General features: G+C 38.5%; 1 protein-coding gene across 1 annotated transcript in view; it reads left to right on the top strand.

The window, feature by feature from the left end:
- Positions 1–16,222, top strand: part of LOC109914064 (GLIPR1-like protein 1) — an 18,126-nt gene extending 1,904 nt beyond the window's left edge. The window contains exons 2-6 of the mRNA XM_020513638.2: positions 3,654–3,902; positions 9,565–9,680; positions 15,717–15,802; positions 15,885–15,911; positions 16,005–16,222. Of these exons, the coding sequence (XP_020369227.1) occupies positions 3,654–3,902; positions 9,565–9,680; positions 15,717–15,802; positions 15,885–15,911; positions 16,005–16,105 (579 nt within the window). The 3' untranslated portion in view covers positions 16,106–16,222. The remainder of the gene's footprint in view (positions 1–3,653; positions 3,903–9,564; positions 9,681–15,716; positions 15,803–15,884; positions 15,912–16,004) is intronic.
- Positions 16,223–17,206: the final 984 nt, after the last annotated feature.

Raw genomic sequence — 17,206 nt, 5'->3', positions numbered from 1 at the left:
GGGTGGCTAATGTTGTGCCTTTATTTAAGAAAGGCTGTAAGGAGAAAACTGGAAACTATAGACCTGTGAGTTTGACATCAGTGGTGGGTAAGTTGTTGGGAGGATTCTGAGAGATAGGATTTACATACCTTTGGAGAGGCAAGGACTGATTAGGGATAGTCAGCATAGCTTTGTGCATGGGAAGTCATGTCTCTCAAACTTGAGATTTTCAGGATGTAACCAAAAAGATTGAGGGCAAAATGGTAGGTGTTGTCTACGTGGACTTTAGTAAAGCCTTTAGCAAGGTTCCGCATGGTAGACTAGTTAGTAAAGTTAGATCACATGGGATTCAGGATGAGCTTGCCAATTGGTTACAAAGTTGGCTTGACGGTAGGAGACAGAGGATGACGTTAGGAGGCATGGTTGGTAAGTTTGCAGATGACACCAAAATTGGTGGTATGGTTGACTGTTAAGAAGGTTGTCTAAGATTACAAAGGGATTGTGATCAATTGGACCAATGGACTGAGGAGTGGCAGATGGAGTTTAATTTGAATAAATGTGAAGTATTGCATTTTGGTTAAAAAAAAAAGGGAAAGACTTACACAGTTAATGTTAGGGCCCTGGGTAGTGTTGTTGAATTCAGAGGTCTAAGGGTTCGGATACATAGTTCTTTGAAGGATACATCGCGGATACATGGGATGGTTAAGAAGGCGATTAGCACACTTGCTTTCACTGCTGAGACCATTGAGTATAGGAGTTGGGATGTCACATTGAGGTTGTACGGAACATTGGTGAAGCCACTTTTGGAATAGTATGTACAGTTCTGGTAACCCTTTTATGGGAAGGATAGTATTAAATTGGAGATGGTTCAGAAAAGATTTACCAGGATGTTGCCAGGACTGGAGGGTTTGAGTTATAAGATAGGCTAGGACTCTTTTCACTGGAGAATATAAGGTTGAGGGGTGACCTTTAAAGAGGTTTGTAAGATCTTGAGGGGTATAGAAAGGTGAATAGCAGGTGTCTTTTCCGTAGGGTGGCTGAGTTCAAAACTAGGAGGCATATTTTTAATGGAGAGGAGAAAAATTTAAAAGGGACCTGAGGGGCAATTCTTTTTTCCCCACACACAGTGGTTCACATGTGGAATGAACTACCAGAGGAGGTGATAGATGCAGGTACAGTTATTTGGATAAGTACATGAATAGGAAAGGTTTAGAGGGATGTGGGACTAGATTAGTTTAGGCAACTTGATCGTCATGGACAAGTTGGACCAAAGGGTCTGCCTCCATGCCGTATAACTCTATGACTCTGTCTGTAGTGACCCTTGGATTAAACTCTCACTAGTTGTTTCTGATGTCAGAACGGTCCTCTGGGATTATGGCAACTTTACTTGTTACTATAACGGTTGGTCGTGTTATAGAATCCCTACGATGCGGAAAGAGGCCATTTGGCCCATTGAGTCTGTACCAACAGTCCAAAGAGCAACCACCCAGATCCAGCCATCCTACCCTATCCCCACATTTTTCACAGCTAATTCACCTAGCCTGCAAATCCATAGACACTACGGGGCAATTTAGCATGACTGATCAACTCAACCCGCACATCTTTAACTGTGGAACGAGCACCAGGTGGAAACCCACGCAGACACAGAGAAAATGTGCAAACTCCACACAGTCACGCATTGCTGGAATCGAACCTGGGAACCTAGTGCTGTGAGGCAGTAGTGCTAACCACTCCATGTCAGGCAAGTATCAGCCAAAACTGTTTGAACAAACCCAGATTTGCATGTAAGGGTGGTGAGATACTGCAAAGGTCAGTGGTGTGGCACATAAGGCATCATGCGTCTGTTAATTACAAATAAAAACAGAAATTGTTGGAGGAACTCAGCAGATTTGGCATAGTGGACAGAAAGCGTAGTTAACATGGGTCACTGGACTTGCAGTGTTAACTCTGCTTTCACTGCTCAGATGGTGCCAGACAGATCAGCTGAGTTTCTCCAGTAAAGCTGTTTTTGTTTCAGATTTCCAGCATCTACTGTTCTTTTTTTTTTATTTTGCATGCCTATTAATTACTCATTTAATAATTTTTTTGTTTAAATTTTTAAAAATGAATTTCATGCACAGAATATACAGCAGTCGACTATCATCTTAGAGACCTGAGGCATTGAGCTCGGGTTGTAATGTACTTTCAACAACTTTCTGGGATGGTTTGATTAGGGTGAAGTTTGATCTTTCTTATTCCGTGGATGATCATGAAGAAATCTGCTGCAGAATTTGTTTCTTGTCTGAGTAGTTTGACAAGTGTAAACAAATTTGTGGCAAAGTTAGAGAGGTGGATTCTGCACTGTATTCTGTATCAAATGATCAAAAGTCGGGAAATGTTGGATCAATTTCATGAACTGGATGTGACGTGGATGTTGGATTTTTTTTTTCATTCAATGCTTTTTGGCATTTTACACCTCCTGAGGGCTGTGGATGATTGAGTAAATTTAAGACAGAGATTGATTGATAGATATTTGATACTGTCGATGGGTGTAGTGCAGGAAAGTAGAGTTAAGATTAATCTGACATGATAACGAAATGATAAATCAGACATGAAGGTTGGTTGGCTTACTCCTGTTTGTTATGCTGTTACATTATGATCTTCACAAAATATACTTTTTATAAAGCATAATTTTAAAAAGTCCCTCCTGAGACATGAACATTTCTCTTTAACCTTATGTTTTAATCTGTTTATACCTCATTCATTCATGTTGGCAAATGTGATCCTTAATATAAACTAATACCAGTTGATACTGGAAATAGACCACTAATTGTGGCCGTGAGCATGACCAATTGACACTAACTTTGTATATCTGCATACTCTATTATAAATCAATTCTTGTTTTGTCTTTTTTGTAAAAATAACAAAATTACTTTTTCTTCACAGCTCCTAATCTTTCACCATTAAGAAAATGTTCTAATTTGCTGTAGATTGGAAATGGCTAACCTTGACATCCGCTCGTTAACTTTGTTACCATAGTTTGGCTCACGCACCCAGTCTGTCTGTCCTGCTCCTATTTCTTTTTTAACTTCCTGTTTCCATGTACAGAAAGTATTCCTTTGAATTTAGTAGCAAAACTTTTCCTTCAATCAAAAAGTAAATAGATTAATAATCTGAAGGGGAATGTTTTGCAGAGCTGTGGGAAAGAGCAGGAACTGGGACTGTTTGGATATTTCTTTCAAAGTGCTGGCACAGGCAGAATGGGCTAAATAAGCTTCTTTAAAGTGTATCTGTCATGCTCTGATATGTATGGTGAAAGACTGTGACTCTAGTCCAAACATTTCAGGGCCCCTATTTACATTATGAAAAGTAACTACTTGAAAGATTTCTTCCCACGTACTTTAATTTACAATTGATTGAGACGATTAATTCAGAAAACTAAAAAACATAGCTAAACATTTTTTTTGTATTACTAAACTTCTTCATTAAGGCCTCTAGCTGTTTACCAAAATGCTGAAATGATGTATGTAACATACAGTAAAAAATACAAAATGGAAGTGAATCCCAATTGCTTAATTATCACTGAGTTTTATTATTATTGGTCATATGCACTGGACTGACAAAGTTAATTGTAAAATTTAATGTATGAGATGAATTAGCTTTATGGCATTGTAATTTTTTTCCCACAAATCTAGAGTTGGGATGCAGGTCTGGCTAAAACTGCAAGCGCATGGAGCAAGACTTGCAGCTCTAAACATAATCCACACCTGAAGAGAAAAGGAGAAGCCCATCCGATTTTTGAGACTGTAGGAGAAAATATCTATGTTGTATCAGGCCGCTTTACTATTGAAAATGCTATCAAAGAATGGTATGATGAAGAAAAATATTATGATTTTGATAACAATAAATGCAACAAGAAAAACATGTGCGAACGTTATACCCAGGTATATGTTACTTTGTCTCTGCTATCCTCCTTGTGCAAGATATTTTCTATTATGCAGTCAAGAGAATAAGCACTTTAAACTCTAGCCTTCTATCAGTACATACTGCTCCCTGGATGAGGTGTGATTGAACAGGACAATAAGAATTTCCTTCTAAGGATGCATATCTATCTTCATATATCCATAAGAAACTGTTAACTGAGGTGAAAGCCCATGGAAATGAGGGCAAATTACTGACATTGCTGGGAAATTGGTTGAGTGACAGGTGACAAATTAGGAATAATAGGTAGCACTCAAATTGGCAAGATGTGACTAGTGATGTTCCACAGGATTTGTGTACGGGCCTCAATTATTCACATTTATTAATGACTAGGTGAATGGGCAAAACTGTGATGGATAGATTGCAGTGTAAGCAAGTGTGAGGTTATCCGTTTTGGACTGAAAGAAAAGATCAGGATATTATCTAGATGGTATGAAGTTAAATGCAGTGGATGTCCAAAGAGACTTGGGAATTCAGGTGCATAGATCTTTAAAATGCCACAAACAGCTGCAGAAAATCAAGCAGACTGATAGAATGTTGGCCTGGAGCTAAAGTTGGTACAACGGGAAAATCCAAAAGGGTTCGCAGGAAATGTGTTCTGTGGGGCTGACATACTTGCAAAAGTTCGGGCTGGTCCTTGTCCTGTCGTGTTTCTGTTTCGGCAGCTAGATTGTTGCCCTTCATACGTGGAGGATCAGAGTACAAGGATGTAGAAGTTATACAAAGCCCTGATTAGACCCTGAGATAACAAGGTGTAGAGCTGGATGAACACAGCAGGCCAAGCAGCATCAGAGGAGCAGGAAAGCTGATGTTTCGGGCCTAGACCCTTCTTCAGAAAATTTCTTCAAACCCTACTTGGAGTACTGAGCAGATCTGGGCACCACACTTTAGGAAGAATATATTAGCCTCGGAGGGAGTCCAATTTAGTTTTAGAAGAATGATACCTGGACTTCAAATGTTAAGCTATGATGAGACATTATACAAATTAGGTCTATTTTCTCAAAGGTTACGGGTTGATGTGATGGAAGTCCTCAAGAAAATAACAGGAAGAGTAAAGTAAAATAGTGATAAACTATTTCCACTGGTTGATGATTCTAGAACTAGGGTGCATAGCCTAAAAATCAGGCCACACCATTTAGGAGAGATATTCTGAAGCATTTGTACACGGAAAGGGTGGTAGATGTTTGGAACTCTCTTCCCCAAATGGCAGTTGTTGCTAGATCAATTGTTAATTTTAAGTCTAACATAAGTACATTTTTGTTAAGCAAAGGTATTAATGGCTATTAAGTATTAATTTATGGTCTTTTTAATATCCCTTTTCATAATGCATAGTGTCCAGCACACACTGAACTTACACACTAATAATTCCCTTGAAGAACAGGCATTTGATTTGAAATTTAGTTTGTGAAATTAATCTGTATAACACTGTCAGTATTTGGAACATTTAAATCCACGATACAGATTGTCAACATAATTGGTATTGGCATTTAACACAATGCTGATCAGAATAGATAGGTCTGAATTTCACCTAATTCAGAAGTACTTTAAATTAATTGATACCTGATGAAAGAAAAAGCGCCTTGTTGCTGCATGTGAAATGAATCCAACTGCCATTTTGAAATTTTGGAGAAGCTATAATCTCCATTCCACAAAATTGAGTCATTATTGCTGATAATGCCTCACTTGGATAGCACACTAGAAATAATATCCTGTTATTCCCACATTTGTCACAAAAGCTAAAGGTTTTAAAAAGTACCCAGAATTCTCCAATTTACCTGTCTTTTAGACACAAGTTGACAGCGTGAGCCAGGTTACTGTATTAGGAGTTAATATTTATTACTGAATAGATTCTAGCTATTAGTAAATGATTAGAAACCATCAGCATATAACTACTAGTTAAATCTGTAGCCTTGTTACAAACTCCTCTCTTTCTCTCACACACACACATGTGGAAGTTATGGGTGGAGAGAAAAATTGGATGGGAGTTCAATGGTTCCTGTTTACAAAGTTGCTGAGAATTTATTTTGCTGATCAGAATGCTGCTTCTATGTCTTCCTTCTCTGGATGCTTTCACTTGTTTGCAGGAGGTACAGGGTGACTGGTTTACACTTATAAATGGTTTCTGACTTATTTTAAAAATGACTGATTATAACAACTGTTGAGATAAAATAGATTGATTTTTCCCAGGCTTAGTGTTTTATTTTGCTTCATAGAACAGAGGCAGCTTGTGGAGTTGTGATGTCTTCTCCCTCTTGTTCGCAGCCACAGTTGTTAAACTACTTAAGAACCTATCATATGGTATTGGCAGGCAGAGGCTTTTTGTCATGAATATCTACTCAATAGTCCACAGATCAATTAGTAGTTGCTGACTCAGTCTCCATTTTAACACACCCATGACACCAGTTCTTTGACAACTTCTAGCAGTGCTTGAACCAGCGGCTATGTAAACAGTACTTAAGATTGTCAGGTTATTTGCATTCAAAAATCTTATTTTCTCATTTAAATCTACAATTAGAAATATATAAAAATAAATAGACACGATCTTTACACTGTTTTTAGAAATATATTTAGAAACGAGTTGATTTTAACCTGGTGCACAGTTCAGGGCAGCAGAGTGTGAAACAGGCACAGACTAGAAATGCAGAGTACTTTAACAATATCATCATCTTACACACCACCAATCAACTTCCAACATGATATGGGAGGAAAATGACAAGTGATGATCCAATGGAAGGGAATGTTTAAGCTACTCACCGATGCAGGGGAAGACCTGTTTGTGAACAGGTAACCTGTGTGATGAGTCGTTGATTGACATAGATCTTGTAGGTCACAAAAAGTCATAGCTCAGGTCAGCAAAGCCCCAGACTTTTCATTTGAGGTTTGGAAGACCATTCTGCTTCCTGGTTTAGCTAAGGAAAGTGCTTACTGTCAACGGTATCTGCTGCATTCATTTGGTACTGAGAGCTCAGTAGGTTGAGGTTATAGACTCGTTCGCCGAGCCAGTGTGTTTGGTTGCAGACGTTTCGTCACCCTGCTAAGTAACCTCGTCAGTGCACCTTCAGTGAAGCGTTGGTGTTCTGTCCCGCTTGTTACTTATATGCTTTGGTTTGCTGGGATGGTTCCGGTTCTGTTTTTCAGTGGTTTGTATATTGGGTCCAGTTAAACTTGTTTGTTGATGGAGTTCCGGTTGGAATGCCAGGCCTCCAGGAATTCCCTGGCATGTCAATGTTTGGCTTATGCTATAATAGATGTGTTGTCCCGGTCAAATTCGTGTCCTTCTTTGTCCGTGTGTGTTCACAGCAGTGAGAATTGGTTGTGTCTCTTGGTGGCTAATAGGTGTTCGTGTATCCTTATTGTCAGTTTTCTTTCAGTTTGGCCTATGTAATGTTTTTTCATGGTCCTTGCCGTACCCTACCCTACCTCACCCTACCGTACATCAGAGATGTATCAGAGATGACCACAATACTACTCCTAACCCTAGGTATCAGGTAGCCCACAAACCATCACCCTGCAACAGCTATTGATGAACATAAAGGACCCCAAATCCACAACCAATGAAACTAATGTAATATACAAAATATCATGCAAGGACTGTGAGAAACATTACATAGACCAAACTGGAAGAAAACTGACAATAAGGATACACGAACACCCATTAGCCACCAAGAGACACAACCAATTCTCACTGGTTTCAATACATATGGACAAAGAAAGACACAATTTCGACTGGGACAACACATCCCTTATAGCTTAAGCCAAACAGAGACATGCCAGGGAATTCCTGGAGGCCTGGCATTCCAACCGGAACTCCATCAACAAACACGTTGAACTGGACCTGATATACAAACCACTGAAAAGCAGAACTGGAAGTAATGCCAACCACCCCAGCAAACTGAGGCGTATAAATAACAAGCGGGACAGAACAACAATGCTTCACTGGAGGCGCACTGACTGCGTTACCAAGCAGGGTGACCAAACATCTGCAACCAAACACTGGCTTGGTGAACAAGTTTACAACCTCATCCACAACCCGAGCTACAAATCTTCTCAAAAACTTTCAGCTCAGTGGGTTTAAATCCAGTTGAAGTCTTGTCTTTATATATGTGAGGCTCCCATATAAATGGTGGGCATTCTCATCTCTAGTTAAGATCAGAAAAAGACAGAAACTGGAGCTATTCAATTTTAACACCTTGTTCATACTGTTCCCAAATTCTGTTTTTATCATTCTCCCAATATAGCCTTATAATAGATTAATCTTGCCCATCTTCCTTTTCCCTGCATTTTTCAATCCCTTTTCTTTTAAGAAATACATTTGCAACTTTTCCTGGCAACTTGTTTGACTAAATCAACATTCTTTTTAAGAAAATGCCATATCCAATTACACTCTTTTTACAGCAAATTCTCTCATCTTAATTAGTGTGCCCTTCACATTTTCAAGAATTTTCCTTGATCATCCTTGTCTTTTGTTTATGGTGGATGCGTTGTCAAAAGTTATAAAGTTGTCTCTTTTACAAAGGGGGAGCAAGCATAGTTACCATAACTGAAAATTATCTTCACTCTGTAAGTTAGTCATCTCACATAATGGGTTGAACCTTCTGCTTCCTCCCCATGGAGGGGAGCATGTTAGAAGCAAGGGGAAGGGGTGGCTTTCAGTAACTGCCCACCCATCCATGTCTCCAGTCATCCCCAGATCAGGGCAGAACAAGGATCTAACCCAACAGAAATGTCACGCTATTACTAGTGAGGAACGCTGCTGGTGTTCACACCTGCCATGAATTAAGTTAATAGTAGCAATGGAATGAAGAGGCCTTATATGGTCATTAATTTACCACTTCAGCATCTCATTGGGAAGCAAAGCCTTCTTGTCCAGAACTTAACTCCTGTGGTCAAAATAGGGCAGCAAAAATTTCCCCAACGCCAGTCTAACTGATTATTATCTTTTCATCTCACCACCTTTCTTGTTACTTTTCAGGAGGAGGATATTCTACCCAATACATTTTCTATAATTAAGTGAATGAAACAACTGTTTGTTCAGAATGTTCAATGACCACTGTTTTTGCTCAAAATTCATGACGTCTACTCTGTTACCCATGGGCAACCCAAGACTTTTACGCACTAAGCCATAGACTGAAAGACTCATGCATTAATTCTCATACAAATCAGGCCGACTTAAATACATTTAAGTGTTCCTTCAAAATTTAAATTGGTAAAGAATAATTGAAACTGAAAAGCTTTCCAAACTGTTCACGGTGCAATTTTTAGTATTCAATCTGTAATGACACCAAGCAATAGCACCCTCGTTTGTGCTGCATGCTAATAGATTAAAGGAAGTGGTTACAAATGCTGTCTTTCTAAAGTATGACAATGAGTGTTCCTTTTTAACGTCCTTAGCCCACAGGAAAAATATGTTTCTTTACTTCCTCATCAAAATGACTGAAGACAGATAGGGACAACTGCAAAATTGTTCCTTTTATATTTAAAAAAAAACAAATTTTTAAAATTGGCCAGATTAAAATTTCTGAAAAGGAAAAATATTCTTTTTAATCAGTCACATTGATTTGCTGTATGTATAATAGATTTAATTATTGCTACAAGAATATTGAGTAATTTTTACATCTTTTCCAGCTTGTTTGGGGAGAAAGTTATAAACTTGGCTGTGCAGCTAATTACTGTCCCAAAGGGATTAAAGATTCTAAAATTGAAAAAGATGGATCAGTGTTTGTGTGTAACTACTCACCCAGGTAAGTCTTTATTTAATTAACTTAAATAATCTTTTTGTTTGTAAATGAATGGCAGAAAACTGCTATTAATTTTAACAATTGATCTCATGCACCATTAGAACAATTGATTTTATTAGAAAACATCATTAACTTTGGGATGAAAAGTCGTAAAACTCAGGTAGCAATTGAACATGGTAAGAGTAGAAAATTGCAGAATTTATGACGAGATATCACACAATAGCATTACATACCTTAGTCATTTTAGGTTTGTTACAATCTGAATTATTAACTGTTGTTTCAAAATCTCAAACAATATTAAGGCATTTTGTTGGAACTGCTACACTGCTGCCAACAATTAAATGTCCAAAATGTACGTGAGCATTGATCATAAAAAGGATGATAATTCTGCATTTGCTAGGAAATGAAATTAATCTGTGAAAGGCAGAATCTTTACGATTTGGATGTTTGTTCTGTATGCTCAGTTCATACTTGTAAATTTTAGCATCTGATGTGCTGGATTCTGTGGACCTGGGAAACAGATTAAAAAGTTAGATACTATGAATGTGTCTACTTTGCACAAAGTAGACCCTATAGGTCTGAGAACAATATCTTGCTGATGACAGGTAATTTAGGGGTAGGGAAGTGGGAGAGCAGGAATTCATAATGCACTCTGGTTATTGCAGTTCTGCCAAAACAGGCTAGAAAGTGTCATGTCTGAGATATGACTCTCTCACTTACAGAAGGTGCTCAGTAATTAGAATGCATTTTTCCTGAAAATGCACTTTATTCACAACATTTATAAGAATGCATTACACTACAATCTAAATTCAACATTGACAAAGTATAGTAGTTTAATTTCTTTTAGTATTGTTTCTCATTACACTTGCATTTACATTTCATATCAAACCTTCTCTGGTGCTTGTAGCCTCAAATTTTGCTTAAGTCCCAAACCTTTGGTATGCTTATCGGCGATGTCCATAGACTATAACTTTTCCCAGTTGTGTTACTTTAATGTGTCCTCAGTATGCAGTCAAGGACCTTGAAATGTGCCAGTTTGCAACACTTGATTTCAGACAGCTCATTTCAGTGGAAGGCCGCAGGTTTTGTGCAGAGAAGACAAGTGTGTTCCATCAAGTTGATTGACTTCAACAGCAGTTTGTCTCAGTGTGAGTCCTTGTGAACAGCCAGTAGAACAGAGTCCTGAATTACCATGCTACCCAGATGAACCTCAATAAAAACCACTACATCTCTTTCCAGACCACCTTTGCAAAGGCAATCTCCAAATGAACAGGCACAATGGTCATTTCACACCTGCAACTGCTCTGAAGACAGTGTGCAATGGCTGAAGGATCTGATAGGGGAAGGGCTCTTCTCACCAGACAAGTTATGTCCTTATAGAATCACAGAATGATACAGCATGAAAACAGACTCTTTTGGACAGACTCTTTGGTATTCTTGAAGGAGAACGACATGATGGATGGTGAGTCTCAGGAAGGAAATTCTGGGACTGTCAATATAAAAAAAGATGTTGAATGTTTTGAAAAGCATTCGGGTAGTCAAGTCCCCAGAACCTGCGATTCTATCACAGAATGCTGAGGGAGGCGTGTGAGGAAATTGCTGGGGCCTTGCATGAAATCTTTGTAGCCAGTTTAGGCACAGAGGAGGTTCCAGAGGACTGGAGAACAGCCAGTGTTGTTCCTTTTCTTTAAGAAGGGCACCAAAGATAATCCCAGAAATTACAGACTTGTGAGCCTTATGTCAGTGGTAGGGAAATTATTGGAAAAGATCCTTTAGGGATAGGATTTACTGATACTAGGAAAAAACATGGACTTATTTCTAAGGTAACATTGGATAAATGTGAGGTATTGCATTTTGGTAAAACAAACAAGGTCAGGACTTACGCATTTAAAAAGTAGGGCCTTGGGTAGTGTTGTAGAACAGAGAGACCTGAGGGTTCAGGTACACACTTCTTTGAAGTTTGCATCACACGTAGACAAGGTAGTTAAGGTGTTTAGAATGCTTGCCTTCATTACTCAGACCTTTGAGAATAGGAGTTGGGACGTCATGTTAAGGTTGTACAGGACGTTGGTGAGGCTTCATCTGGAGTACTGTGTCCTGTTCTGGTCACTCTATTGTAGGAAAGATATGATCAAATTGGATAGGGTTCAGAAGAGATTTACCGGGATGTGTCAGGAATGGAGGGTTTGAGTTATAAGGAGAGGCTGGATAGGTTTGCACGTTTTTTTCACTGAAATGTAGGAGGTTAAGGGACGACCTTACAGAGGTTTACAAAATTGAGGGGTATAGAAAGGTGAATGGCAGGTATCTTTTTCAGAGGGTGAGGAATTTCAAGAGGCATATTTCTAAGGTGGGAGGAGAAAGATTTTAAAAAAGACAAGAGGGGCAACTTTTTTTACACAGTGGATTGTGTGTGAAATGAACTTGCAGAGGAAGTGGTGGATGTGGGTACATTACAGCTTTTAAAAGACATTTGGATAATACATGAATAAGAAATATTTTGAGGGATATGGGCCAAGCACAGGCAGGTTGGGACTGGTTTAGTTTGGGATTATAGTCGGCATGGACTGGTTGGACCAAAGGGTCTGTTCTGTGCTGTATGACTGTAATAGGCAGCATTGGTTTTGTGCAGGGAAGGGGTATGTCTCTCAAATGTGATTGATTTTAGAGGAAGTGTCAAGGATGATTAATAAGGGCAGGGTGGTAGATACTGAAGTCCATATAGATAAGGCCTTTGACAAGGTCCCTCATTGGCAGGCTGATACAAAATGTGAAGTCACATGGGATCCACGGTGAGCAGATAAGTAACATAATTAAGATACAGTACTGGCCTAGATATAGAAAACAAAGTAGCGGTGCAAGGGTATTTTTCAGGTTGGAGATCTGTGACCACAGGGATCAGTGCTGGGATCCTGTTGTTTGTAAAATTTATAAATGATTTGGAGGAGAATGTAGGTGGTCTGATTAGTAGATTTGTGAATAATACAAAGATTGGGGGAGCTGCAGATAGTGAGGAGGATTGCCAGAGGAAATAGCAGGATATGGACTGCCAAAGAAACTTGCGTAGAAAAATGGCAGGTGGAGTTTAATCTGGATGAATGCAAGATGATGCATTTTGGAAGATCTGATACAGGAGGGAAGTGTACAATAAATGGCACAACCCTTATTAAGCACTAACATACAAAGGGATCTAGGCATACAGGTCTACAGTTCCCTGAAAGTGGCAACACCAGTAGATAACATGGTCAAGAAGGCATATAGCATAATAAAAACCGAAAGAACTGCAGACACTGTAAATCAGGAACAAAAACAAAGTTGCCAGAAAAGCCCAGCAGGTCTGGCAGCATCTGTGAAGGGAAAAAACAGTTAACATTTCGGGTTCAGGGACCCTTCCTCAGAAGACAACAAGCTCAAGAATCATTGGTAAGGCCCGGTGTGAACCAAGTTCCTCAGAACTGAGGAAAGGTCACCGGACCCGAAACGTTAACTCTGTTTTTTTCCTTTACAGATGCTGCCAGACCTGCTGGGCTTTTCCAGCAACTTTGTTTTTGTTCAAGGCATATAACATGTTTGCTTTCTTCAGTATGGGCATAGAGTATAGTTAGGCCACGTTTGGAATATTTTGTACAGTTCTGGACACCACACTACAAGAAGGATTTGGAAGCTTTGGAGAGGATAAATAAACGGTTTACCAAGATGTTGCCTGGTTTAGAGTGTAATAGCTACAAGGAGAGATTGGACAAACTTTGTTTTCAGTTGAACATTGGAGGCTGAGGGGCAACCTGAAAAGGTTTACAAAATTGAGACGCATGGATAGAATGGATAGTCAGTCTTTTTTTTCTAAGATAGAAATGTCAGTTACGAGGGAATACGGGTTTAAGGTAAAAGCTGGTAAGTTGAAAGGAGATGTGAGGGGCAAGTTTTTTACTCTAGGTGGTCAGTGTCTGGAATGTGCTGCCAGAGAAAGTGATGGAGGCAGATACAGTAGCAATGTATAAGAGGCACCTTGACAGATATATCAATAGGCACAGAATAGAAGGATACAGTTGACATAGAGTTCAAAGGTTTTTAGTTTAAAAAGACATCATGTGTCATCGTGGATTCTCCCTGGGGGGAGCAGTCCTCCACATTAACTGTTTGGGACACCGTGGACATTGATTGTCCATCAGCAAAAAAAGATTGATCACTCATTATTCTTTGTGACTAGTCTGAAGGTTATCAATTGGACAAGCTTCTTTCCACCAGTTTTACTACTGCCGAAAAGAGGTCATTTCAAACCTATGCCAGAAATACAAAACTATGATTGTACATGGTCTTTAGAGAACTGCTTACGTAAGCATCACAGTAAATTGTTTTAGATTATCAGACAACAAGCTCAAGAATCATTATTGGTAAGGCCCGGTGTGAACCATGTCCTAAGTAGTTATATTCAAGTATGTGCAATAATTTCAGTGCGTATCCATGCCCATCTTTGCAATTCCATGTCTGTGCCCTTCTATTCAGGGTTCCAGGCAGGTAATAGTAACGAAATGGACTTTGTGACAGTGACAGATGAACACGCTTTGTATCTGTGAATGTGATTTTACACTATCCCTCCTCAGTCTATCTGTAGCCTTTGTTTATGCCACCCTCTTTTAATTTCTCTTCTCCTTTGTCCAGCTGGACGAAACTGTCCTCATTTGGTTCTGTTCACACACATGCCTGAAGAATCATTTTACAATTGTTTCTCTTTCTGTTGCCCACACGCTTTCCTCTGGAATCCCCTTAAGATCCATCCTTGTGCTGTTTTGTATTTCTCAGCAACATGCTACCCCTCAGTATTCCATCCAAAAATACATACTTTGTTCAGTAGTCATTACAACATAGAAGGATGCTATTCAGCTGTTACTGATTCTTCAGAGAGCAATCCAATCATTCCCATGCCCTTGCTCCATCCCTGAAGCTTTTCTCTTTGCCAAATACCCTAAGTCTGAGTCCTCTGGTTACCGATCCTCCTGCCAGTTAAAGCAATTTTCATTTATTTATTGAATGTGCCCTTGCACAAAAAGAAGAGACCTGAAGTTTGTCCTTCTAGATGGTAGAGGTTGTTAACACTCTTCAAACCTGCAACTTCTACCATCTCGAAGAACAAGGGCAGCAGATGCATGGCAACACCATTACCTGCAAGTTCTCCTCCAAGCCACATACCACCTTAACTGTTCAGCTGCTACAGAAACAACACTACCAGCTAATGTTGGGGTAGAGAGCTGCCCTTCTGTCTTCTGTATATATTCTAATGGTGTGTTTGGCTATTGTTGTTAGTATTTGTTTGCTGTCATTTTATGTATCACTGAGTGTGGAAGTTTTCTGTACTTAGTTTTACAGGCCTACACCTGTCAAGGGAAATGAGCTATAAATATCTGCTGTAAATATAAACTCCTTATGGATAATATTGATTTTGAGTGATAGTGTAATATTTTTATGACTTGGTTACTCATTAAACACTGTTCTCTATTTTCATTGTCAGTATTGTTTTTCATTTTACCACTCAAAGCCAAAATTATCCCCAAATTCCATTGATTGCTGTAGGTTCAAACAGCTAGAATTTTCATTTTCTCCAATCAAATTAGTTGAGGTAGAGGCAGCAATATGCACAATGTGATTAAAGGAAACTGGAGGTCACAATCACATGATCTTACTAAATTTCAATAAGATTACGGCTGATCTCTCTCAACTGTGCTTTTCCACCCTATGCCCATAACTCTTCCTTCAAGCAGCTAAATTACTCCAGTAGAATCTGAGGCAGGCTTCTTGGAGCTACTAGCCTTCTGTTCATAATTTTCATATTTGTATATCACAGACATTTTTCTCATGCTCCATGCAATGACCAGGAAAACAAGATTTAGCCTCTTTTTAAGTATTAAGCATCTACGATGTTTCAAGTTCATTTTAACTTCTTTTGGGAATGTCAAGCAAGATACTTCCAATATACTGTCTTGTGTGTTAATATTATTTGTTGGAAGTAAAATTCAGGACCACAGACAGGTTTTTTTTTTGCAGTGGAAATCGTGAAGGACAGTCACCATACAGTAAAGGAGCACCTTGTACAGCTTGTGGTTCGGATTTTTGTAGGAGCAATTTATGCAGTAAGTCAATTAATAAAAAATAATTTTAACCTTTGTTATCAATTTTTCAATTAATTTTTGACTTATACTTTTTTCTCATCAGGTGAACCAGATCGTGAAGAAATTTCCCGTATGTTTTCATATTAATACTAATATTCTATTTCTGTAATATTAGCAATATTATTACATATCAGTTACATGTTTTTCCTTTGCTTTCTGATAGAATACCCCGAATGGAATCCAGACTTTGGATCAGCCTCCATTTTATTGTCAAACTGCCTTCTGACATTTATGTCTATTACTTTAACACACATTCTATGGTGATAACTTCTCAGATATATCCCATGCATTTCTGGCACTACTTTGTTTTCTTCTGGCTCAACTAGGTGGATGTGAGGTACTGAGAAACTGAATTCTCTCCCAACAATACTGCTTCATGATTGTCACGCAGGCATATAAAGGCATCTCCTATGGACTGTTCAGATTCCTGTTATCACTTTCCATTGTTATTGAAATCCTACTATTATAAAGTCTTAATATTTACTCATTAAGCCAAATATATTTAAATGAAATTCCAGATCTATAGGATTCAAATTCCATGTGCTTATCAGCTTCCACAAAAAACTTAATCTAAAACAAAAACAGAAATTGCTGGAGAGCAGACCTGTGGTTCTTTGTTTTATTTTAAATCTTGTTTGTTGAGATTTTAACTTTCTAACCAAAGCAATAGTCACATTTGTACTGTTTCTGTTACAACTAGGCCTTTTGCTTTTGAATAACATGCCAGTTATAAATTCAGCACTGTTCTTTTAGTAGTGGTTTTTAACAGGTGGATTTCAGTCATAAAAGGGTGGTTATAAAGGTAATTTTTAAAAATCAACCTATTGGTTACATTTGTGCTGACATCAAATGCAATATTAAAATAGCAGATAGGCATTTGGTACAAATGTCAAATGAATGGAGACAATGTTGTATTACAAGTCCTACAGTTGTGTATATCAATATGCATCAGGTAATGCATATTCACTACATATGCAAGTATGCAATGTTTCTTGTCATCATTCAGCTCTCTGGAGTGGAACTAAATCAATTGCATTTTTTGTGACTGCTAAAATGGAAATAATTGTGGTCTCATATTTTTCTCTCGGCCAGATTTCTGTCTTCCTGAACTAGCCCTATTGCCAAAGTAGAAGCACAATAGATATCTCTGATAGAATGCAGTTTGATCATCTGTCTTGCTCTGCAGTCATTCAGCTGCAAGAAATTTTCTTGTATAATTTAGCTGTTTAAGGTTTAAAAATTTGGCTGTTATGTTTCAAAATTAACTTGGCAGTATGCTGGCGCACTAATGAAATATTACTGTGTACTGACATAGAATATCAACTGGCCAGTAGTTACATTTGTGACCAATTTTTTTTTTAATGG

This window comes from Rhincodon typus, chromosome 18 (assembly GCF_021869965.1).
Source record: "Rhincodon typus isolate 14 chromosome 18, sRhiTyp1.1, whole genome shotgun sequence".
Taxonomy (NCBI): Eukaryota; Metazoa; Chordata; class Chondrichthyes; order Orectolobiformes; family Rhincodontidae; genus Rhincodon; species Rhincodon typus.
The sequence above is the reverse complement of the archived record's forward strand: the minus strand, read 5'-3'. Positions and strand labels throughout refer to the sequence as shown.